This window comes from Dromiciops gliroides, chromosome 3 (assembly GCF_019393635.1).
Source record: "Dromiciops gliroides isolate mDroGli1 chromosome 3, mDroGli1.pri, whole genome shotgun sequence".
NCBI lineage: Eukaryota > Metazoa > Chordata > Mammalia > Microbiotheria > Microbiotheriidae > Dromiciops > Dromiciops gliroides.
Window position 1 is genome coordinate 583,421,471 of NC_057863.1, and position 26,637 is coordinate 583,448,107.

The 26,637-nt window shown below is 36.2% G+C and overlaps 1 protein-coding gene across 1 annotated transcript; it reads left to right on the forward strand.

The window, feature by feature from the left end:
• The first annotated feature begins 19,388 nt into the window (after window positions 1-19,388).
• Window positions 19,389-20,333, forward strand: LOC122751968 (olfactory receptor 51G2-like). The gene has a single exon (XM_043999221.1). The coding sequence runs from the start codon at window positions 19,389-19,391 to the stop codon at window positions 20,331-20,333; it is 945 nt and encodes a 314-aa protein (XP_043855156.1).
• Window positions 20,334-26,637: the final 6,304 nt, after the last annotated feature.

The window sequence follows — 26,637 nt, forward strand, 5'->3', positions numbered from 1 at the left end:
CATTCAATCAAGAAGGAAACATGTGGACAATTATGTAAAACATGATTTATACGGAATAAATTGGAGAAAATAGAGGGAAATAAGGGAGGATGGAAAGGAAGAAAATGGAATTTGTCTCTATTGCCCCCTTTTATCACCAGGAACTGTGCAAAGTGTTTCACAAATATTATCTCATTTACCTGTCAAAAACACAGCAAGATTCATGCTATTGTTATCCCCATTTCACAGATGAGGAAACTGAGGAAAATTTTTAAATGACTTGCCCAGGATGACACAATAGCTGAAGCCAGATTTGAACTCAGGTTTCCCTGACTTCAGGCCCAGTACTTTACTAGTATCAATAAGGATTGTGAAAAGTTTTTTTGGAAGTTGAGCTATTAGCTGAGACCTGAAAAAAGCTAGGGAGACTAAGATTCAGAGATAAGGAGTGCAAGAATTCCAGGCATGAAGGATAGCCATTGAAAATGCCTGGAGTGAGGAGATTGAGTATCTTATATGAGGAACAAAATGAGGGTAGTGTTACAGGGATCAGTAAGACTAGTCAGGTGGGAGGAATCCATAATGTGAACAAAAATTAATAATCATACAAGTATTAAGATGATATTGCTTCATATTTCCAGAGATAGAGCCAAGACAGAGTAGAGAGCACTCAGCTGGGTAATGGAGTGCTGGAGCAGAATCTATTATGCCTAAGATGAAGTAAAAAAGAGAAGCAGGGGTAATCATGATATTAGATAAAGAAAGCAAAAACAGATCTAATTAAAAGGGAAAATCAGGGAAATTAGATGTTGCTTAAAGGAACCATAGACCATGAATTACTATCAATATTAAACCCTCATGCACCAAATGTCATCCAAATTTTTGAAGGAAAAGTTACATGAGACTTTGACTTTCCCTTCTTGGGGTTAGATAAATCTAACCATAAATAAATACCAAAGAAGTCAAGGAGATGAATAGAATCTTGGAATTGTTACATATTATATACCTCCAGGGAAAACAGAATGGGAATAGGAAAGAGTATATTTTTTCCTCAGCTCTGCATGATACCTTCACAACTGACCATGTATTAGGGTATAAAAAAACCCACAATGAAATTCAGAAAGAAAAAGAAATATTCTATTCACCCTTTTCAGACAATAGGGCAATAAAAATAACATTCAATAGTCATGGGATTACACATTAAAAACTAATTTGAAATTAAATAATCCAATCCTAAATAATGAGTGGGTTAAAAAACAGATCATGGAAACAATCAATAATTTTGTTAAAGAGAATGACAAGGGGCAGCTAGGTGGCACGGTGGATAAAGCACCGGCCCTAGATCCAAGAGTACCTGAGTTCAAATCCAGCCTAAGACACTTGACACTTACTAGCTGTGTGACCCTGGGCAAATCACTTAACCCCCATTGCCCTGCAAAAAAAAAGAGCAGAAAGAGAATGATGAGACAAAATTAGGGGGAAGGTAGTAAAAACAGTATTTAAGGAAAAATATATAGTTCTAAATTCATATATAAATAAAAGAGAAAATAAGCAGGTCAATAAATTAGGAATGCAACTTTAAAATAATTTTAAAAAGAACAAATTTAAAATGTCCAATTAAACACCAAAGTGGAAATCCTAAAAATCAAGAGAGATTAATAAAATTGAAAGCAAAAAAATATGAAAAAACAAATAAAATGTGGGTTTTGTGAAAAAAAATATATATAAACCATGGGTAAGTTTGATTTAAAGAAAAAGACAGAAGAAAGACAAATTACTAGTATCAAAAGAGAAAAGGGTAAATGCATCACCAAAGAAGTTGAAATGGAATCAATTATTAAGAGTTTTTTGTTTGTTTGTTTTCTTTTTTTATTAGGAGTTATTTTGCTCAAATAGATGCCAATAAAATTGGTAATCATATTTAGTCTTTACATTCTTAAAGTTTGGATCTTTTCTCTTCCCCCAATATATGTAAAAACAATTTTAAACATTCATTAAAAAAACTTTGTATTCCAAATTTGCTCTCAACCTTTCTCTCCCCTTCCCACATATAGTAAGCAATTTGATATAGGTTATACCTGTGTAATCCTGCAAAACATATTTCTATATTAGTCATACTGTGAAAGAAAACACAAACAAAAAAACCACAAAAATGAAAAATAGGATGTTCTGATCTGCATTCAGACTCCATCACTGCTTCTAGAAGTAGTTGATTATCAATTCTTCTGAAATCGTCTAAGATCATTTTATTGCTGAGTAGCTAAGCTATTTACAGTTGTTCATCATATAATATTGCTATTACTGTGTCCAATTACTCCTAGTTATGTTACTTAACTTTCCATCTGTTCACTTAAATCTTTTCATGTTTTTCTGAAAGCATCCTGCTCATCATTTCTTATAGCACATGAGTACTACAATGAAATCATATGCTACAACTTGTTTAGCCATTCACCAATTGATGGATATTTCCTCAATTTCCAATACTTTGGCACAACAACAACAAAAAAAGATGATATAAATCTTTTTGTATGAGTAGATCATTTTTGCTTTTTTTCAAAAACCTGTTCAGGATAGATATAGTGGTACTGCTGGATCAAAGGGCATGCACAATTTTTAATTTTTTTTTTTTGACAGTTTCAAACTGCTTTCCCGAATGGTTGGATCAGTTCACAACTCTACCAACAGTTCATTAGTGTCTCAATTTTTCCATATCCTCTCTTATATTTATTATTTTCATTTTCTTTTATATTGCCCAATCTGCTAGATCTGAGTTGTTTTAATTTACATTTCTCTAATAAATAGTGGTTTACAGCATTTTTTCATATGACTATAGATACCTTTTATTTCTTCCTCTGAAAACTGCCTGTTCATATCCTTTACCAAATATAAATTGGGGAATGACCTGTATTCTTTTAAATTTGATTCAGTTCTCTGTATATTTGAGAAATGAGGCCTCTATCAGAAACACTAAAAAAAAAATCCAGGTTTCTGCTTTCTTTCTAATCTTAGTTGTATTGGTTTTGTTCGTACAAAAACTTTGTAAATTTAAGTTAAACAAAATTTTCCAATTTTTTAATCTTGTAGTACTCTCTCTTGTTCTGTTATAATTCTTCTCTTCTCCACAGATCTGTAGGCGGCTAAAATTGGCCTCCAACAGGTCTGCCTCTCCCCCAGTGCAACTGCTCTAACCAAAACCACCCAAGGCATGTAAGCCTCATGTGCCCATGCCCTGCTCAGCAGGGAGGTGCACAAACTGGCCTCAGCCTCACTGGAGCTTCCTCTGCCCAGCCACAGCTTCAGGCATGCACAGTACAAGGCTTAGTGCCTTGGGCCCAGACCTGGGGGAGCCAACGACTTAGCTTGGCGTATGTAGGTGTGGTCAGCCCGAGTTTCAGGAGGACAAAGAAGGGTCATATAGGCTGGGAGGACATAGTGAAGCAGGAGGAAAAGAAAAAGGTCTCTCAGTAGGAAACACAGGGGGACACTACAGAGACAGAGGAAAAGAGCGGAGCAGTGAAAGTGAGAGGAATGCTAGAGAGACAGTGAGAGGAAGAGTGAGAGTGAGATAGTGGAGTGGAGAAGTAAAAGGACAGTTAGAGGACTGGAGAAGGAGATGTGGCTCAGGGGTTGTGAGCACAGGCCTTGCAGCAGTAGACTGGCCAGACACACACAAGAGATGCATCCGTGGCAGGGAGAAAGTTAAAATGCAGTCAGGTCATATTTTACTTTTGTTATCCTACTTCTCTTCTACATTTATTTCTAAGTTTATCCATATAAATAAACCCTGTGCTTTAATTTTTTTTTAAAAAAGGGCTTTTGCTCATCAGTCTGGGAGAAGCAGTTGTCGGAATTTATAAATGTCCCATACTAAATTAAAATCAGTCAGATAGCCAACCAGGAGTTAACAGATTAGGACCACCAGTTAATAAAATATAATTTTTACATTACCGCAGAAGGACTTAGGGGACAGCTATAGAAGGTTATAATTTTTCAGCTAGTTATAATTTTTCCTGTAGCTTACAGTTATAAGTTTTCAGATTAGAGTTGTTAATATATATTTTTACAGAGCTGAGAGGAAAACAATTCCATAATACTCTCATTTGTTTATAATATCATACCCATTTTTGTATAAATCATTCATTTTGACCATATCATGGTTCACCATGTAAGATGTTGTTCTATACCTAGTTTTTACCATATTATTTTTCAGTTTCTCCAACAAAAAACTGGTAATCTAATGAAATGAGTGAATAATTACAAAAACATAAACTACCCAGATTAAAAGAAGAAATAGAATATTATATAACCCTATGTTAGAAAATAAATTTAAAAGTCACCAATGACCTCCTTATGAAAAAAAAAATCCCTAGGACTAGATGGATTCACAAGTAAAGTCTATGAAACATTTATGGAACAATTAATCCCAATACTATATGAACTATTCAAAAATAGACAAAGAAGAAGTCTTACCAAATTACTTTTATGACACAAAAATAGTTTTGAAACCTAAATCAGGGAGAGCAAAAACAGAAAAAGAAAATTATAGACCAATTTCCTTAATGAATATTGATGTAAAAATTTTAAATAAAGTACTAGCAAGAAGATTACAGAAATATATCACAAAGATTATAAACTATTACCAAGTGGGATTAATACCAGGAATGCAAGACTTATTCAATATCATGAAAACTATAAGTGTAATTTACCACATCAATAACAAAAACAACAACAATCATGCAATTATAGCAATAGATACAAAAGCATTCTCTGATAAAATACAACATTGTGTTTTAACACAGTAAAGCATATGAATAAATGAAAATTTCTTAATATGGTAAGTATTATCTACCTTAAACCAAAAGCAAGAATTTTCTGTAATGATGATAAAGTTGAAGTATCCCCAATAAGATCAGGAGTAAAGTGTTTGTCCATAATCATCATTATCATTCAATACTCTACTAGAAATGCTAGCTATAGCAATAAAACAAGAAAAGGAAATTAAAAGAAGAAAAATAGGTGACAAGGAAACAACATTATCAATTTTTGCTGATGATATGTTGCCATACTTGGAGAACCCTAGAGAATCAACCAAAAACTAGTTGAAATAATTAACATCTATAGCAAAGTTGCAGCTTACAAACACACATAAATTGATGATTACCTCTAAATACAACCAGAAAAATGCAGAAGCAAGAGATAAAAAGAAATTTCACTTAAAATAGCTGCCAATTATATAATACATCCGGGAGTCTAACTGCCAAGACAAACCCAGGGATTATATGAACATGATTGCAAAATATTTTTAACATGTAGATTTAAATATTTTGGGAAATATTAATTGCTCATGGGTAGGGTAATCAGAAAACAACTTGGAAAGACTTTATAAACATGAAAATTGAAGTGAGAAGAACAAGGAGAATATTGTATACAGTAACAGCAATATTGTAATGATGGTAAACTATGAAAGACAGCTACTCTGATCAAAAATATGATTCAAAACAATTCAAAATGACAAATGATGAAAAATGCTCTAGAAAGAGAATTTATGAATTCTGAATGCAGATTGAATACTTTGTTTTTATTGTTTTGTTTTATTTATGTTTTCTTTTGCAACATGGCTAATATGGAAATGTTTGGCCTGACCTCACATTTATACTCCAAATCAAATTGCTTGCTTTCTCTTTATTTCTTTTTTTGAGTTAGTGAATACTTTTATTCTGTGCATAGAAGCCACTAAGGATTTATGTGTCTCTTGAGGAATTGCTTTATGTGTTACAACATGTACTTATTTTAATTCCCTACAAATCTTGGATAACATACCCTAACTAAGAATAGTTAAGAAAGGGTAATGCCAATAAACAAGATAATTTTATTGCCTTATTAAATTTGATATATTTACATAGGGAAGATGGTGTGTCAACTTTAAGACCCAGACTCCTCTGGCATCATATCACTGAATAAACAGCTCATAAGCATACTGAAAGGATTAGAAAGTACCTGAAACAAGAATATAAAGCCTGACACATGATCGGCTTAAATGCTTTTTAACTGATTTGTTCAAGAGTAAGAGACACTGCTATCCCAATTCTATACCCATCATTTGCATGAAACCAGAGAAAAAAAAATAGGAATGGAAAAAAAACAATTAACTGAGTTCATACCCAGCCCCAGACATTTACTAGCTGCGTGACCCTACTTAAGTCATTTAACCTTTGGTAATTTCAATTTTCTCAGTCCCCTATCCCATTTTCAACTTCCTTTTGTGGGGTATATGACCTTTGGCAATTTCAATTTTCTCAATCGCCTATCGCATTTTCAGCTTCCTTTTGTGGGTTGTCTCTCCCATTAGCTTATAAGCTTCCTTAAAGCATGGACTGTTTCTTTTATTGTATTTCTATCCCTAATGCTTACTGTAGTGCCTGGCACATAGTAGATACAATTTAGAATCAATTTGTACATTGCTTCAATTTATAATATACATGTATAAACTGCCAAATTTATTGTATATATATATACACACACACACACACGTGTGTTTGTGTGTGTATGTGTATATATACATATATATACATATATATATATTGGCATTTATACTACATATAGAAAGAAAAACACACTTTTCTTAAAACTAATAATAATAATAATACCTATTATTACTGTTATCATCATTATCCTCTCCTTTTATGGAATGATCTTTAGACCTTTTACCATCCTGATTGATTTTATTGGTCAATTGTCCAGTTTATCATTTCATGTCCTTCTGAAAATGCAGGGATGTGTTTGTGTATTTTTAAAAAAGTATATCTACACTTAGTAACATTGAAACTCTCTGGGACCTTTACAGAGCCTCATGAGATTGAGATGGTTATCCTACAGCTAATTTCTCTTATCACCATTTTTCATTACCCAGAATATTTCATGGATGGCCTTCTGTCTTTTGAATCATTGCTGAAAACCTTACTGTGACCCCAAAAGAGACATATTTTATTGAATTTAGGTTAAATAGATATTTATTATGTAGAAATCACTTACTACTCAAAGCTACCCCTTACTTCTGACCCTATTCTACTCAGATTCTTCACTAGACTTCATAACTCTTATATATGTTCATCTCATGGTAAATTTCACAACAGTCTTTTGAGTCTCCAAAGTGAGGATAACTGAGGCCTGGATGTCCCTCCATTATTTGGGAGGGGACAGAATAAGAGTTATGCTGACAAAGGGATTTAATTAGTGGGATGCAGAGGGAACAATTTTACTTCAGGAAATGGAGGGAGAGATAGTAACATGTATTAAATAGACCACAAGGCTTGGGGCTCAGACAACCTAGATTCTAGTACCAGCTCTTCTGTATATTATTAACTTTGTGCTTTTGGGCCAAGTCATTTTACATCTACACTTTAGTTTCCATATCTATAAAAGGAGGACAAGAATTTCTCAGTGAACTAACTTGCAAGAATGCAGTGAAGTTGAAAAGAAGATGACTTTGATAAAGTGTGTTGTAATCCTTCCTGAGCTATACATTGAGCATATACAAATGTATGACAATGTATGCAAATTTATTACATATGTGCCTAGACCAAGGACCCCACAGTGAAAGCAATAGGCTTTTACAACCACTTCTCACTCCCTCCAACCCTGGGCAATAGTGTTCCTGCATTGCAACAAAAACTTACTCTTAATCCATTTGAAAAATGTTATGTCATCAAAGATGGCATATTTCCTCATTTTTGGTAGACCTGACAGTTGCTAATGCTATTTGCCTGACCATGACAGAAATTTCCCAGCTATATGATCTTCCCTTTGATGTCATTTTTAACCAAGGTCCCAAGTATATGTTCACTTCCAAACCATGCAACTCATAATTCTTGAGATACAGCTTTTCTTTTCCTTATCCTAGTTGCAGAGGTAGAGAGTTCTATAGACTGGTGGCTAATATTACCTTCCTCAAAATGTATCTAATATCAGTTTCATCAGTTCTTTTTATGATGGACTTTTTGCTATCCAAACCTATGTCCAACAAATTATGGCCAAATACCAAATATTTTAATGGCTTAGAGGGATACTAGACCCCCAAATTCTTGTCTTGTAAAAGTAAAAAGGTTACTTCTTTGAATTAGTAGATCAATAGGGAAAAAGGCACAAGGAGAGTAGATTATTCCTGCATGTAGAATGTGCATTCAAATGATAAAAAACACCTTCTAAGAAGGATATGCTAAAAACTTGAATCTTCTAGCTATTCTAGGGAGATTAATAATGTCTGGGCCCATGGTGATGATGTTGGAGAGAAATGAGGAAGGATCATAACTAATACATACTGAGTAAAAAGTTACATAGGAACTTTTACTGGTGATTTGTTGGTCCCTATTATTATCCTTATCACTGGCTTCTTTCTGAATTTTGCAGATTTGTACCATTTGTAGTCCAGCTCCAAACTAGCTATAGCATTTGGTTGTGCTGTGAAATGTGGAATAATGAATAAATAAAAACACATTTATTAGTTGCTATTTGCCAAACACTGAGTGTACAAATATAAGCAAGTAAGACAGCCCCTTCTTTCACAGAGTTTATGTTCTAATGAAGAAAGTTTGATGTTTATAATCTAATGTATGTTTGCCTTACCTGCCCACCCTCCCCCCCCCAGTGGGGGGGAAGGAACTAGCTTAGATTTACTGATAAATTTGGCAACAGCTTAGGCTTTTACATATTTATTAAAATATATTAGAAGTTAGTGAACAGAGAGAGTGAGCATAGGTCTCTGAAAGAATGGAAAAACCTAGCTCAGATCTCTGCAGGATAGATAGAGAGAAAAACCAGCCTTCACCTAGCAGCTCATGCTTCCAAAGAGACAGAGTTCCAGCTGGTTCTCCAGAATCCCTCTGTGGAACCAGAAGAGGGGCAGTCCCCATAAATTGCTCCAAGTTAATTGGCTGGTAGCATTCAAGTCAATTGATTGACATGACTTGAAGGTGGTCCATGAATTGTGACATGACTTCCTGATGCTGGGATGACCTTAGGAAGGTCACTTCATGTCTTTCTCAGCAGGGGGTGGCACCCTGGTTCTCACAAAAGAAAACTCTTATGGGAAAGTGGGGGCCAGAGGGGAGGGTCAAGTCAGGGACATAGCCTTTCCAGAAATAGTATTGTCAGTTTTATAATGTTGGTATTATTGTTGTTGTTGTTATTATTATTATTGTTATTGTTATCTGAGAACCACATTTGCAAAGGGGAAGGTAGTCATGGAATGACTGGAAACATAAAATGGTAAGTGTACATCATGGCAAGTTAAGGTAAAAGATCACCAATCAGAACCAAAGGAGCAGGGGTTTCACTTGGCATATCATCTTCATAACACACTCTTTTTCCAGGAATGAACTCTCATGTTTAGTTCATTCTGTTTAATCACAGTCACATTCTACTTTATACCCACTATATGAGTGGAATCCAGTATGCAGATTGAAGAATAGATTAGTAGATTTCTCTCCTACCTCAGGAACCATTGGAATATTCCCCATCTTGAAAAGTAGAAAATAATCATTTACCTTTATGGGTTAAATTACAGAGGAAATGGTCTACCTCTGCTGTCTCTTCTCTGAAAAATGAGGAAGTACCCATGTCACCCATACTAATAAATCTGGTTCAGGTTGTGACTCTTTGGACTGTTCTAGGCCTCTCTCAACATTAGCATCTCTACACCTGTTACTGCATCATGATTTAACTTTCTTTTATATGTTATCTTCCTCAGAATCTAAGCTATTTGAGGGCAGGGACTGAAATGAATTTTGCTTGTATTTTTTGCCCAGTACTTAGAACAGTGTTTGGCATAAGGTAAACAGGTAATAAATTCCCTCTCTCTCTCTCTCTCTCTCTCTCTCTCTCTCTCTCTCTCTCTCTCTCTCTAACACACACACTCATGAGTGTGTATCTCTCTCTCACTATCTCTCTCTATCTCTACACAAACACTACCCACAACAGAATCCAAATTCAATATGACATTTTATTTTATCACATTTTTTGTCATTTGTAGTATAAATTCTTGTGCTAGAATCCAAGGTGAAGGCATGGAGAATTCTTTTACATACTCCTGTTGATTTATGACATTTTTATATTTGAAAAAAAAAGACATAGACTACTACAATTTCTTCTAAAAGAGATCCATCACCACACAAAAGAGTTTGGTCTAATTTTTTTAAAATTTTAGTTGTTTTTTATTTTTATCATAAAAGTATTTTCTTATTTTCCAGTTACATGTAAAGATAGTTTTCAACATTTGTTTTTATAGGATTTTTAGTTACAATTTTTTCTCCCTCCCTCACTTCCCTGCCCCCTTCCCAAGACAGCAAGCAATCTGATAGTTATATATATATATATATATATATATATATATATATATATATATATACAATCACATTAAACATATGTCAATATTAGTCATGTTGTGAAAGAAGAATCAGAACAAAAGGGAAAAACCTCAAAAAAGAAAAAAATGAAACAAAAAAAGAAATAGTATGATTCAATCTGCATCTAGATTCCACAGTACTTTTCTCTGGATTTGGAGAGCATTTTCTATTATGAGTCCTTTGGAATTATCTTGGAGAAGAGTTAAGTCTATTACAGTTGATCATCACACAATGTTGTTGATACTGTGTACAATGTTCTCCTTGTTCTGCTCATCTCACTCAGTATCAGTTTATGTAAGTGCTTCCAGGTTTCTCTAAAATCTGCCTGCTCATTGTTTCTTTCTTTTCTTTTGTTTTCTTTTGTTTGTTTGTTTTTTGTTTTTGTTTCTGGGGAGAATGTAAGATCTGAGAGATGAGGGACTGTTTTCATGTTTGCTTTTGCACATACACAGCCAGTATGTATCAGAGATGGGACTTGAGCCTAGGGTTTCCTAACTCCAAGGACAATTCTCTATTCTTTAGGCTATATTACCTCTTTCTACCATACAGTAGATACTTAATAAATGCTTGTTGAATTGAATTATTTCCACTTCTGCCACTGCTATTTCACGTGTTTGGATTCAAAGTCTAAGTTCTCTTTCCATTTAAAAATTATATAACTAATTTTATATGTACCTTAATATGGCAGATGCTTGTCCTTGATACAACTGACCAAGTTTAATATTGAGGGCTTCTTTCTGTAACAGTCTCAAAATCATGTGCATCCACCAAGGGTCTTCCTTTTGAAAACTAGAATCAGGCTTGTGCTTCTCCTAGGGCTCTCAGTTCCCCTACATGTATTCAGCTTAACTAGGAAAGTAAACTTAAAATAGGTTCAATTTAATAAGGAATGAATGTAGGAAGAGCTAATATACAGACTCATGGTAATACAATTGGGAAAATTCCTCTTTGGAAACCTTTTTTTTTTCCTTCATAGAATTTCAGCTCTCAACCATTGTAATCTCACTGAACCACTTAGTAAAATGGAATTGTGCACCAAGAGAAGTACAGTGTTCCATGTGTCTCCTTTTCTTACTCTTGTTTTTACATAGCACCAGTGGCCATCAGCAGCTTCCTTTCTTTGATCTATATTTTTCCACATGACATCCACAATAAATCATGAATGGGATGAAGAAAGAATTCTTGATTTAAAATAACAGAACTTGAGTTTGAATCATGCTCTGTTTCCTTTGCCAGCTCTTTTAACTACTCAGCCTATTGGTTTCATTACTTATAGAATGAGGAAATAGAAATAAATCATCTCTGAGGTCCTTTACAACTCTAACTCCAGTCTGTGACTGAACTCAGTTGCCCTCACCCCCTTTATTCTTTTGGCACAGACTGCCAGCTTGCCCCAGTATTGTGGGGAGCTGCCTAACACTCCCCAATTAAAATTGGCCCCTACAGTCCTGTTATGGGTACTGTGGTTATGGTAACCTAGCATCCTGACTTGTAAGTTATCCATTAACCGGGATATGAATCCCTTTTAGAGCTAATATCTGAATTAAAGCTTGGGTCTTAGGTTTTTCTGTTAACCCCTTTTTGCTTCCTACACCACAAGTATTTGTACCACTTCTTACTACATCTCTGGGCCTTCTCATTGAAAGCTCAGGGCTGGCTGTCTATTTTGTAAATGTTATCCAGAGTCAGAAAATTGAAGTAATCCATTAGGGAGACATAAGAGTCACTGGAGACCTCATGTTTCCTTCAGATCTAGCCCGATTACCCCTCATATTCTGATCCTACAGTTACTCTCATTCACTTTCAATCCTGTAGACAATCATGGCTTCACTCTTCATATGTTGTCCAGCCTCCATACTGTGTGAAGCTGATTTTGAAAAATGAACTGATTATCTTACTTGGCTCTGGTCCTTTTGTCTTTTACTGCTCCTTCTCCCACAAACTTCCTCCAGCTTCCTTCTAGCTCCTGTCCTGAGGCACCCAGGATTTTGAATCATTATATTTTACCATTTCTAATTTTAACCTAAACCTCCCATGCTACTCTCTGGCTATCTGGCTATCTTTAGCCCCACTCCTTCTTTACTTCCTGCTGACCTCTTTTATCACCCTCTACCCCCTTTTACACTATTTTTACCTCTAGTTCTGGAAAAAAAAAGATAGCAAATCAATAATCCCATCATTCCTAAAAAGGATAAGTCAATCAATTGTCTATGACTCCACTTGCCATCTCTGTGTTTTCCAAGACTAAAATATTCTTCCCTGGTGATTGCAACTCTCTTGGGTTGTCTTCTCCTATTAGAACATCAGTTTCCTGAGGGCAAGGACTATCTTGATTGCTTATATTTGTATCTCTGATACAGTATAGTGCCTGGGATAGAATAAGTCCTTAATACACACACACACACACACACGTGTGTGTGTGTGTGTGTGTGTGTGTATATATATATATATATATATATATATATATAAATTCATCTTTGTGCTGCATATTTAAGCATTGGCATTTACTCCAACATGTTAATGTGTTCTGCCACCATTTTCTCCAATTATGACATTGTATGAATCTTGTCTCCCCAACTAGACTATGAAACCCTCAGGGCTAGTTCCACATTTTTTTTCTGTTAGCTCTTTTACCCCTAAGTATCTGAGCCAAGGTTGAGACAGATCAAGCTGCTACTGCTGCTGCTGCTGCTGATTAACATTTATTTAGTGCTGCTATGTTGCAGACATTGTGCTAAGTGCTTTACAATTATTATCTCATTGGAACCTAACAACAAACTTGTGAGTTAGGTGCTATTACTATCCTCATTTTACAGATGGGGAAATGGAAGTAAACAGAGGTTAAGTTCGGGGTCACACAGCTAGTCAGTGTCTGAGTCCTGATTTAGATTCACATCTTCGTGACTCTAGGGATAATGCCCTATCTACTGTGTCATTTGGTTAGCAACTGCACACTAGGCTATTGTTTGAGTCAACATGTCTGGCCTAGCACATACACAGTTAACACATCTATACATCCAGATTTCTCTAGAGTTTAGAGTAGGTCTCCTGAGACTCTTAGGTCTGAGAGTCTTCTTAGAGAGAAAAACCAGGACTGCATAAACTTGTCTAGCTCCTAGCAGGGCCAGCCTTGAAAGCTCTGGATGTTTTCCAGGCCAATGGCACTGCTGTCCTTCATTCATTCTACATCTAGCGAGTGAAAAGAGGTGCTCTGCAGAGGTGAGTATGTGCGTCACTGGATTTCTATTTTCTTGATTCCATGAAGGCTCTAAGAACACCCAGGGAAGAAGCTTCCAGGGTAATCAGGGAGAAAGACAATGTAAAGTTCTAGAGCCCAACTCCACTTGGGCTCTGTATCTACGAGGGGTCTAAGTTTAGTACTTTGGCAGAATCTCTCAAGTTATCTTATTATTTCTCCTCTGAATCTCAAAGTTTAAAAAATGACCAAAGTCAGAGCTCCAATTTCACATAATTGTGTGTGTGTATGTATATATGTACATGTATATACACACAGATTTATATACAGATATATGTGCACATAAACACACACATAGATATAGATATAGATATACCTCTATACACCTACATATACATGTGCATACTGGGGAACACTCAGGAAGGGTTTATGTGAATGAATCTCAATTTTTGGAGCACCAGAATATTCATTTCCTCAACCAAGAAGTTGAAGGACTTGAGGTGAATCTCCTGATTCTGCAGATTAGAGTTATCTCTGGGAGAAAGAAGGGGAGTTCATGTAACCTTCCATCACTGACCCTTTCTGTGGAGATAGAATCATAGTCAGAGCTACTGGTGACTGTATTTCATCACCAGGATCCCTGGAATGACCTGGCTTTTCCTCCTAACCTTGTAGTCCTGATTAAAGGCACAAGCCCCAGCTTCACTTTTTGATGCAATTTCCCATCTTTTGTCATATTTTTTCTTAATTCACCAACCTTCATTGATTCTGATGGCCAATCTGATCCTCTTTGAAGTTCCTTCATAAGTACACATAGATACACATCCTAGAGCTCTACCTCTATTCCTGACTTCTACAGCTACTTATTCTCTTCCAGCCAGTCAGTCACCCTAGAGACTCAATATACCAAAGTCAGGATGTCAGTACCCCTTGGAAACCTTAAAGGGTGCTACAAATTCATTTGTAAACTAATGCTCCCTATGTCTATACTTGGTTTGGAGAGAATGGAGACCATAGTGCCCCCAAATTAGTCATGAGTCAACAAGTTTGTTATTAGTTCATCATGGATCCCTGCTTTCTCCACAACTCTGATGGAATATAAAACTATTTGTTTTCCATCCTAGAAGGACAAGTATGTCTCTTGTGCACAGAATCTGAAGCATCAGGTTCTGAACTCTATTTCAATGACATAGAGATCTCAGGGTTTATTTCTAGAATTGGAAACTCATGGTTATTGTTACAGTGCCATGGAGAGAAACAATTTGTCCTTTTCAGGAGATACATCTCCCTCTGGTCCTGGGCCCCTCAGTCCAACCCCTATGTCCAATCCATGCCTATACCTCTTAGTTCCTTGATACTCTACTCAGAATCAGGCTTCACTCTCCTTTATACAATAGCTTCAACCAGCTGTCACCTTTATCTTCCACCTTCCCTCTTCCCTTATTCTAATAGTCTAATAGTCTTCTGTTTTCCCTACTGTCTTGTTATTTCCTTTATACTTGCTACCACCCACTTAGCTTTAGTTATTAGCTCTATTGTTTAAAAACAATACTATCTGATTCTGTTACTCCAATGAGATACTGCAACTACTGAACATTGGACACAAAGAATGATTTATCTTCAGAAAGTGGCACCTTGGGGGTAGTGAATAGAGAGCTGGTCTCTGATCCCAGAAGAACAGGGTTGAAATATACCTCCTATACATACTGGCTATGTGATCATGGACAAGTCATTCCTCAGTGCTCTAGACCTGCTGAGTCAAACACAAATAGAAACAGGGCCACTCATTCATACATAGGGATCCTGGCTATCTGCCTGTTGACTTAGAAAACCATATATTAGCATCGTCTCTGTCTTATTGTATTCTTATTTATTTTGCTAAATATTTACTGATTACAATTTCTTTTTTTTGGGGGGGGGTGAGGCAATTGGGGTTAAGTGACTTGCCCAGGGTCACACAGCTAATAAGTGTTAAGTGCCTGAGGCCAGATTTGAACTCAGGTCCTCTTGAACGCAGGGCCAGTACTCTATCCACTGCACCACCTAGCTGCCCCTACCAATTACATTTTAAACTGGTTCAGACTATCATTAGAGGTGCTGTAGACCTGCCAAATGTTTGGCACCCTTGTTCTAAACAATTCTCTAAAATTGTAAATGTTGACTTCCATTGGTAGAGTTTCCCCTCCCAGTACTTCGCCCTTCCAATGAAATTATTTGTCCAAACTCCTGTTGATTAAATAAATAATTAAATAGGTAGTACTGAGAATGATTGTTGTACTGAGATGAAATACCAACTCCTGATCCATGAGGGCAGAAGGGAGATTATATAATAATAACCTGTGTCTGTATAGCACTTCAAAGTTTGCAAAAGTCTTCACGAATATTATCTCATGTTATCCTCACAACAATCCTCAGAAGTAGACTCAATTATGATCCCCATTTTACAGAGGAGGAAACTTAAGTTGACACAGTTTAAGTGACAGCATCACATAGCTAGTAAGTATAAGTCAGGATTTGAATTCAGGTCTTCATGACTCCAGGTCTATCTCTATCCAGTGTACTATGTAGTTCCCTTTATTTTATAATGTCTGCCTCCTGAAGTCATAAATCACTCTGTGGGGAGGAAGACATACAGAACAGATACTACTTTGTTCTGAATTCTGTTTATCCCCATACAATCATTTCATCAGTATAATTGAATTTCCATTTTGGTGTTTACAATCTAAATTCCCTGTTTCCTTTTTTAGCCTGATGATATTTTTCCATTGCTTGGAACCTGGCACCAATACCATCCCAAGAAAAAAGTGGAGATTTTACTATGGCTCTTTCACTCTTTAATGCTATTATTGAAACTCATTTCCACAAATGTGCTACTTCTTTAATGTGCGTGCATGTTTAATCTTTTATCTCTAATTGAGGAATAAAGGCCCTGTTTGAAAAATGAAACCAGCAAAAGAGATTTTGTGCATTTGACAATGAGGATTTCTCCTTGCTTCTGAAGCCATCAGGGACAAAGACTTGTCTACAAGAAAAATGCCCTTTAGTCAAAGCCAAAAAGCCAGAGAAAGAGTATTCTATGGATACCAAATGTAATTTCCTGACTGTCATGCTTAGGTACTACCCCCACTAAAAGAACAGGTTTTCATGTCTTTTGTTTTCATTGAGGTATCAAGGAGGCATAGTAAATAAAGCCATGGACCTGGCCTCAGAAAGATCTGAGTTCAAATCCAGTATCAGATACTTACTAGCTGTGCGACCCTGGGTATGTCACTTGACTTCTGTCTTTATCTTATCTGTAAAATGTGGATAACAATATTATCTATATCCCAGAGTTATGAGGATCAAATGAGATAATATTTATAAAACTCTTTGCAAACTTTAAAGCACTATAAAATGCTAGCTGTTTTGATCATCATTATTGATTGACAGATTTTGTCTCCTCAGCATAAACTGAAATTTTTGAGTAGTATTATGTAGGAATAAAATAATATCTATCTGCCAAAGACTACTCTATGCAGGTCAGACTGACTTGAACATGCCATCTAGATCACTTTTAGAGAAAAAAGGTATTGTTGAAATTATGATTGGATTGAGGTCACCATATGTCTATTCATGGCAATCACAGATGTTGTCTCATTGCTAATTTCATTGTTTTTCAGAGCAGGCAATTCACAAAGAATGTTAGTGACTAGATATTCTATCTTTAGCAACTTCAGCATGATTTTACCATTATTATTAATACTTACATTACCAGTATCATTCCCCAACATCTTATCCAAGCCAAGTAGACCAAGAGAATGTTTTTTTTTTTACAATATTGGAAATGAAAGCTGTAACCAGAACATGTTGGGAGTGTTTCTCCCATAGAACCCTGAACTTCCCATTACCATTGTGACCAGGGTAGAGCATCTATCTGATCTACTTAATGGTATATCTGATGAACAAAACCCTTCCCCTTTAGAGGTCTGGAATGATGGGAAGGCAGATGGGTCTCATGCTTTAATAATGTGATTTAATGGTCATTGAAATGATTCTCATTAAAAGGTGACTGTCTGGCACCAGAAATTTCCCATAAATAATTCTTCCTTTTGGTCAAGCATCAATATGCATTTTATCACATTTGCCATTACTTCCTAATATTAGCAGAGCAAGTTCAACCTTTAAAAAATACATACAGGGGGCAGCTAGGTGGCGCAGTGGCTAGAGCACCAGCCCTGGAGTCAGGAGTACCTGAGTTCAAATCCGGCCTCAGACACTTAACACTTACGAGCTGTGTGACCCTGGGCAAGTCACTTAACACCAATTGCCTCGCTAAAAAGTAAAAAATACATATATATATATATATATTATATATATATATGCATGCATCAGTGAAACAGAAACTATAATTTGACATACTTTGTTTCCAGATTACATTGATGTCCCATCAAAGCCACATGATTCAAGGGGTAAAGTATAAACCCTACCCATTTTACCTGAGCTAGAAAAAAAAATTTTCCTTTAAAAATTAAAGATAAAATTGTAGGAACAGCTAAAATTCAATGTTAACAGCCAGCATATTTTAAAATAATGCTTCAGAATAGGTGTTCTTAATTTGGAGTCAATGCAAAGTTTATTGTTTTGCTTACAGTATTATAATATAATTGTTTTTATAAGCCTATGCATATTATAATAGTTATTTATAAATATGATTTTGAGCACGGGACCTTACCTATCCTATAGATTACATGCTGAAGTGGGGTCCATGACACACATGAAAAGATTGAGAATTCCTGTTTTAGAGTAACTTCCATGGTAAGAAAATGTTGGGGGTATAATTTTGGCTCACTCTCCCTAACACAGGACTGCTGTCAACATCTTTTCAAACTAATTTTCCGTTGAGCAAATAAATAAGTAAATAAATCTTCCTAAATCTTTTTCCCTCTCTTTACTTGTAGTTAAAAATTCTTTCTACTACTTTGCCCTTAATCTTCCCATTGGTGTAAGGCCAAAAAATCCCTTTCCAACTTTTTATTTTGTTATCAATAGTTATTTGTATTTCAGAATCTGTTGTTTTTCCAATTATTCTATTTCAATTCATGATGTAGTAATTCCTTGTAGATTTAAGATACTTTATTATATTACCTTTCCTTGCTTTTTATTATTTGTTTGTTGTTTTTTTAGCATTCAACAGAGAAAAAAGAAGATTGACAGGATACTTGAAACAGCAGCATTATCCTTAGCCCAGAACACATTTGGTTTCTTTATCTTTCTCCAAAAACCAATCAAAATTATTGAACTTTCTAATGCAGAGTTTTCTTTGACTTTTACATTCAAATTTTTCATTCGTTCAGAAGAGGTGTAAAGAAGGCTTTCTTCATACTTACCTTGCAGGCCAGGAACTATCAGCATCATTTGGACACTAGGTTTAATTATTTATTTAATAGGTCTTCAAATTAGTTGTGTCCCAGCATTGTACAGCAGTTTGCAACACTTAGAAGATTCTTCAGTAAGAAAGTACACCAGATTTTTTTTCTGAAATAATTTTTAAAATAATTCTTAGAGAAGAGCATACTGAACAAAACAAACACATTTTACAATTGCTTCATGACAAAGCAATCTAATGCATAAAACCATTATGCATATTTTTTTCCATCTGAAGGAATAGGAAAGAATACAAAGGTATCATCTGATCAATAGAGAGGGAAGAGGGTTAGACCCAGTAAGAGACATTCTTTGTGATCCTTGGTGGCTTTGTTGAAAGGAAAAGGCCCAACAAGACAATTTACCCAATTTTATAATCTTATTCAATGTCAAAAGCACCCTTGGTCACCATGGTGATTTCAAACATCAGCAATAGCAGCTCCTTCATCTTCATCTTGATGGACCTGCCAGGGCTGGAGGATGCCCATCACTGGACAGCCATACCAGTCTGTTCCATCTACCTCCTCTCCTTTGTAGGCAACATTGCTATCATGTACATTGTCAAGTCAGTGCCCAGCCTCCACACCCCTATGTACCTTTTCCTCTCCATGCTCTCAATGGCAGACTTGGGTCTTTCTGCATCCACACTGCCCTCAATGGTGGCTGTATTCCTTCTGGGGCGTAGGAAGGTGAGTGCAGCAACATGCTTTGCACAGCTCTTCTTTATCCACACCTTCTCAGTCATTGAGTCTGCTGTGCTTCTCGCCATGGCTTTTGACCGCTGTGTTGCCATCCGTGAGCCATTGCGTTATGCCACCATCCTTACCAACTGGCGCATTGGTGCCATTGGGTTGGCTATTGTGACTCGAAGTGCTGCCCTTCATCTGCCCCTGCCTGTTCTCCTTAACCACCTAAATTTCCAATCCATTAGCACCCTGTCTCATTCCTATTGTGTCCACCCTGATGTTCTGAAGCTGGCCTGCTCCAACACTAGGGTCAACAGTGCACTTGGACTCTTTGTGATGCTCTCTACCTTGGGCCTTGATGCTCTGCTGATCCTCTTCTCTTATGTGTTGATTCTCTATACAGTGCTGAGCATTGCGTCCAATGCAGAACGGCTCAAGGCCCTCAATACCTGTATTTCACACATTTGTGCTGTCTTGCTCTTCTACACACCACTAGTCAGCCTGTCCATGATTCATCGCTTTGGGAAAAGGATGCCAGCCCAGGTGTATATGCTTCTCTCTTACCTGCATTTCCTTGTTCCCCCTATGCTCAATCCCATTGTCTACAGCATCAAGACCAAGGAAATCAGAGTCCAGATCCTTAGGATGCTCCAACCTAAGAAATTCTGAAATTCTGGACATGGAAACTATTATAGAATCTTGAAAAACTCTTTTGAACAAAACATCCTAGGAAGACAGGCCAGGAGAAAAATGCTGTGGTTTGCTTCACCAATCAAACAGACCATAGAAGTGACTGATCTTGTATGGCTCTCTTCTTTCTATGTAAGGTTCATTATAAAGAGAGGTAATTGGTTTCAGTCATTGAGGAACTTCCAATGTGATAGAGAAATGATAGTTCCTGCCTTCATAGACGTCCCAATCTAGTGGGAGGAAGATATAGACCTACACTGAGGAAAAATAGATTTTATCCAGAAAGACACATATAACACAAGAGAAGTTTGCAAATTAAATGCAAGAAGCCAACATTTTATGGAATAGATACAATCTAAAAATTTGACAAACAAAATCTTATTTTCCTATATTGTAAATAAAGTAGAAAAGCATTTTGGAAAAGAATTGGGTGCCAGTAAAAATTGTATTTAAAAACAACGCAAACGTTGTTGTTGTTCTTGTTGTTTTACTATTGGTATTTCTGTAAAAGAAGCAAATTATAATTTTATTTCAAAATATTTATAATAGCAATATTCACAATATGGAAATCCAGAAGATGTACATACATTCGAATACTGCATTCCTCCAGGGAAATAGACCCTGGGGAAGGTCATGCCCTTTAAATCCAGATGAAGCAGAACTACTTTCTTTTGATTATTCAGAAATCATTGCCTTAAAAAAGTCAGGCAGTTGGCAAGTATTTATTAATTGCTTATTATGGATCACGCACTGTTATATACTGGAGATGCAAAGAAAGGCAAAAAGATAAGCACTGATCCTTTCTGCTCATTTTTTAAAAAAATCTATTAAGCACCTTCATTGTTAGTTGAATCATTTAGTTAAGATTTTTACCTAGAGCTATATGAAATAGCAATAACAAACATTTATATAGCACTTACTCTGGGTCAGGCAGATGGAACTCTATTATTTGAGTTTCCTCTTTTCTATAATCAGGGGGTTGGCCTGATGAGAGGGTGATTTGATGACAGAGAAAAACTGAAGTATTTTGAATCCTCCAACTTCACACTCAAAACAGCATTGACCAAGTCACTTTCTTTATTGAAATCAAACTCTCATGGTCTGAGCCCCTGGCTTTTCAGTCATTCCTTGAACAATCAGAACTCTCTCACACCCTAAAAGTTAGCTGTCTTTCTCTGCTCCCATAATTATCCCTCCTAAATGTACTCTAACCACTCTTCCAGTCATCATTAAAAGCAGTAGACAAGCTACTTTTCTGAATTTTATTTGGTCCTCTAAAATTATGGGCATCTTCATCTTCATCTTCATCAAGCCTCAGAGGCAACAGGATATCAGAATTCTATAGCTGGAAGGGACTTCAGCTGGAGCCAGCTCCCAGGGCCTCTACAAAACTGATTGTTAAATTTTCAATGTGAGTATGTATACATCAAAAGTCAGTAAACACTTCAAAGCTGGACTTGAGGTATTGTTTTCTTGATTATCTGGACTTGATAGAGAAAATGTTAATAATGCTAATTAAACTTAAAAGTGTGTCCTGCTGTTTCTGTGTGTGTGTGTGTGTGTGTGTGTGTGTGAGAGAGAGAGAGAGAGAGAGAGAGAGAGAGAGAGAGAGAGAGAGAGAGAGAAGGAATTGTTAAACACCTCTGAGCTTCAATCAATACAACAAAGCAATGATATGTGCTACCTTGGGTATATTGTAGTTGAAGTCCTCTGCATGGGAGGCTTCATAGAGAGTCAGTTTCCTTTTTAAGGTTCCAAACATACTCTCACTAGTATTGGTTGAATAAGTATAATTAAAGATCAACTTAGGGAGTGACAATAGTGGAAGCAAAGTAAAAAAAAAAGAAAGAAAGAAAGAAAGAAAAGTCCTCCTGATGTGCAAGCATTCTTCAGTAAGAGTTACTATTTAAGGAGTGTTAATATGAATATATGTATCACCTGGATTTGATGGAGGTACCTTATTATCTAAAAGTATTTTTTATGAAGCCCTAGGTCAATAAGAGCAAATTGCCCTTCAACTGAACTCCAAACTGAACCCATATAACTAGCTGATTGTGGTAAAAATTATTGGAATTTAGCTGACTTATTTGGGAAGGGCCACACCTGGCCCACCCTGAAGTTAGTATGCTACTGAGGTCAGAAGGAGAACTCTCCATAGGCAGTTTTTGAAGGACCTCCCCTTTTGGGGGAGGGAGATTGAACACTTGTTGAGGGGAGGAGAGGAGTCACTGGGAGAACACTCTCACTGATAGGCCAGGCTCACTCGCTCTCTCTCTCTCTCTCTCTCTCTCTCTCTCTCTCTCTCTCTCTCTCTCTCTCTCTCCCCCTCCCTCTCTCTCCCTCTCCCTCTCTCTCTCTCCCTCCCTCCTTTCTCTATTTCCTTATCTTTTATTTATATTAATTTCACTTTTGTTGTTTAATTAATTCCCAAGTAATAAAATCTGATCCTTTTGTGGAAAAGAAGCTGTAAGGCTCCTTTCTTATTGGCCTGGGAGAAATATCTAAAAGAGCAGTTTGCAGGGGAGGGACCTTTTAACCTAGAGGTCCCTCATTATTTCCAGGACCCCAATATTTCGGTGAGTCACCCAATTAATGCTCCATGTATTAAATTTCAACCCCTACATGATAAAGGTCTCTACCTGGTGACTTCTTTCCTCAGGATAGTAAGTCCCTATCTTATAGAAAAAGCTGGGTGTCCTCATCCTTGCCAAACCCTTTGTTTGGAATCCTGTAATCTTATCATGATACTTCAGTATTTCCTTCATACTTGTTATGACTGAAATTGTTAAACTGTCTTTGCTTCTATATCATACTATTGAAACTGATAACATTTTGTAACCTATGGACAAAAAAAACCCCAAAAAACAAAACAAAACAAAACCTTATATACCCTCAGAAAGAGGCAGTCCCTGAGCCCTTTTGGGAAGGGTCTCCACATGATCATGGTTCTTTCTTCTTGGGACAAAATAAATTCTTATTATGTTTTTCCTATCCATTATCTGACCTAGTTTCTGTGAGGCACCTACTGGTAGGAGAAGCAGAAATAGCCTTCTCTGATCTGGGTGAACAAATTGTAGGAAATATTATTGATGTCCCTGACCTATTTATTATCTTGTAGGAGGATGGGTATAAAAACTATATTTAATATTCAACAGGAGCAAGATTGGAGATTGACATATTTGGTTCATGGTAAAGTTGAATTTAGACAGGTTGTATGGCATAGTGACTTGGTGAATGCCAAAGCAAGTGTGGAGTTGGTATATTCAAAGGAGCTGCTTCTAATCATTCTCCTGTTGTCCCCATCCTTCCTTCTTGATAGAGGAAAGAGTCAAAGATGCTTCCAAGGATAAGCTAAGAGAAATATAGCGCCACAGAATCATGATAATAACACTATAACGTAACTTACATGTGCATGGTGTGTTATGTTTTATAAAATGCCTTCTCCTACTACATCTCATATAATGAAATTGTATATGGCATAATAGGTTCCTGAATCTAGAGTCATAAAAGAACCTCAATTCAAATTTTAACATCTGTACTCTGTAGCCAAGCTTGATTTCTATAATTATACATTTAGTTTTGTTGTTTTCATTCAATTTGCATTGTTGTCATAATTGTGCTTGTGTTTATTATGCATATATACCTATGTGTATTATATGTATCTACATATCCATATCCATACATTTGTGTATTATGTTTGTACATATCTACATCATACATATATGTATTTGTACATGTATGTATTTCTTTAATTATTGATTTTAGAAGCAATATGTATTATATGTATGTACATATCCAGAACTACGTGTATATGTGTATATATATATAATATATATGTATGTATTTAATTGTTTAATTATTGATTTTAGAGGCAATTGGGATTGTGACTTGGCCAGGCTCATATAGCTAATAAGTATCTAAGCCTAGATTTTAACTCGGGTGCTACTGATTCCAGGGCCAGTGCTTTATGCACTGTACCACCTAGCTTGTGCATGTATTTATTCATACACATGTGTGTGTATTTTTTTTAATTTATACGTGTATTTGGACTGGTTTTATATATATATATATATGTGTGTGTGTGTGTGTGTGTGTTTGGCCTAGTCCTGTACGCATCTATTAATATGAGTTCATATAAGTCTTCCCATTGTTTTTTGAATTCTTCACATTCATTGTTTCTTATGGTACTGTAATATTTCATTATTATCATATTCACCATTTGTTTAGCCATTCCTCAATTGGCAGATCTCTACTTTGCTTCCAGTTCTTTGTTCCCCAAAAAGCATGGCTATGAATATTTTGGTGTATGTGTGAACTCACTATTTTTTTTCTTGGAATATGTGATTAACAGTTGGATTTCTCAGTCAAAAGATATGCATATTTTAATTCCTTTTTTAAGTGTAATTTTAAATCATTTTCCAGAACGGTAAGTCAAATGTACTACCTTGTTACACTTTACTATATGCCTGTCTTTCTGTAATGTAGTATAGTAGTCAAAGTGTGGGACTCAAAGCAAGGAAGAAATGGATTCAAATCCTGCCTCTTGTACTATCTGTGGAATTATTCAAGAAGTAACTTATACTCTCTGAGCTTCAGTTTTTGTATCTAAAGAATGAGGGGGTTGCCTAGATGATCTCTAATGTTTCTTCTACCTCTAAATCTATGACTCTATAGTCCCCCCAACATTGGCAGTTTTCATCAACTCTCCTCTTTATTAATTTTCTAGGTGTGAGGTAAAGTCATAGTGTCCTAAACCATAGAGGTGACATATCTGCTGCTCTGTGCTGTCAGTCAATAAATTTCTATTAAGCACCTACTCTGTGTCAGGCTAGGAAAGCTGTTGAAGTGAAGAAAGTGCTCTGTCTGAATCAGGAAGATCTAAGTTCAAATCCACCCTCAGACATATACTAGCTGTGTGATCCTGGGCAAGTCACTTGACCCTGCTGCCTCAGTTTCCTTATGTTTAAAATGAGCTGAAGAACAAAATAGCAACCCACTCTAGTAGCTTTTCCAAGAAAACCCCAAATGGGCTCACAGAGAGTAGGACTTGACTGAAATGACTGAACAACAAATATGCTAGGCACCATTGGGGATACAAAAAGAAGCAAAAGACTGTGCCTGGCCTCAAGTGGCTCACAAAGAGGACATCTAAAATAAGCAGGGCAGAAAGGGATAGTCTTAACAATTCTGGGGACTGCATTTTAGTAAGGACAATGGAAAGATGGAATAAAACCAAAGGAGATTGACTATGATGGTGAAAGTACTTGAACTCATTCCATATGTTAAGGGTTAAAATTCTAGCTAGTCTGTCTAAAATATCCAATGAGTGGTTGCCAATAAATTATAAGCTTTAGCAAGAGTTAGACTTTTAAGCATTTATTAAGGAGAATAAGAATTTGGTAAAGAGAGAAGAAAAAGGCCTGGATTCCTATCTATTAAAGGGAGAGCACATTTCTAGCTCCGCTCTCCACCAGAGTCCAAAGGAAAAAGAGCCTGAGACCGAGCGCCAGTCTCTTCCTTCCTCCTCCCACTAGCCCGCGTCACTTCCTGATGCCAAAGAAAAGACTCCTGGTCTTGCCCTCAAAGATCTTTGCTTCATGGGCGGAACTCTTCTACAGTAAGTCTCCAGCAGGTGGCGTTATTCCAATCGTTACACATACAAGGATCAGTTGAAAAAGCTTAGGAATTTTAGTTTTGAAAATAGAATACTTAGAATACATGATAGCTATCTTCAAGTATTTGGTGAGTTAAATTATGGAGTAGCATTTATAATTCATCTACTAATATCAGAAAGATAGACTTAGGTGGGAAAAAATGGGAGACAGACAGATTTCAACTTCATGCAAGCAGGAAAAGCAAAAACAAATAAACAAAACAAAAAGCTTCCTAAAAATTAGAACTATTCAAAATGGAGCAACTGATGGACTACCGTTTAGTGTTGTTTTTCATTCACACATTTTATAATTACTTGTCTGTTATTTTGTAGAGAAGAGCCCTGGTCAGGCATTAATTGAACTAAATGGTCTGTGACATCCCTTCCATTTCTGAAATTCTGTGACCTCTTTATTTATCAGAGCCTCCAATGTTTCCTGGGTTTAAGCTAGAATCCCTGTATCCATGTAAAGATCTCTTGGATGAGCAAGACAACAACATCTCAAAGTAGGTATAAGAAACAAAAGCCAAATCGGCATAAGGTCTTTAAAAAAGACCTATTTGTCCATCTATAATTGTGTCCAAACTTGGTCCACAAGCAATTATAAAATGAGTTAGAGCTTCCATTGTA

Excerpts from the sequence above, each read along its gene's own strand:
- LOC122751968 (XM_043999221.1), top strand. The coding sequence starts at position 19,389 with ATGGTGATTTCAAACATCAGCAATAGCAGCTCCTTCATCTTCATCTTG.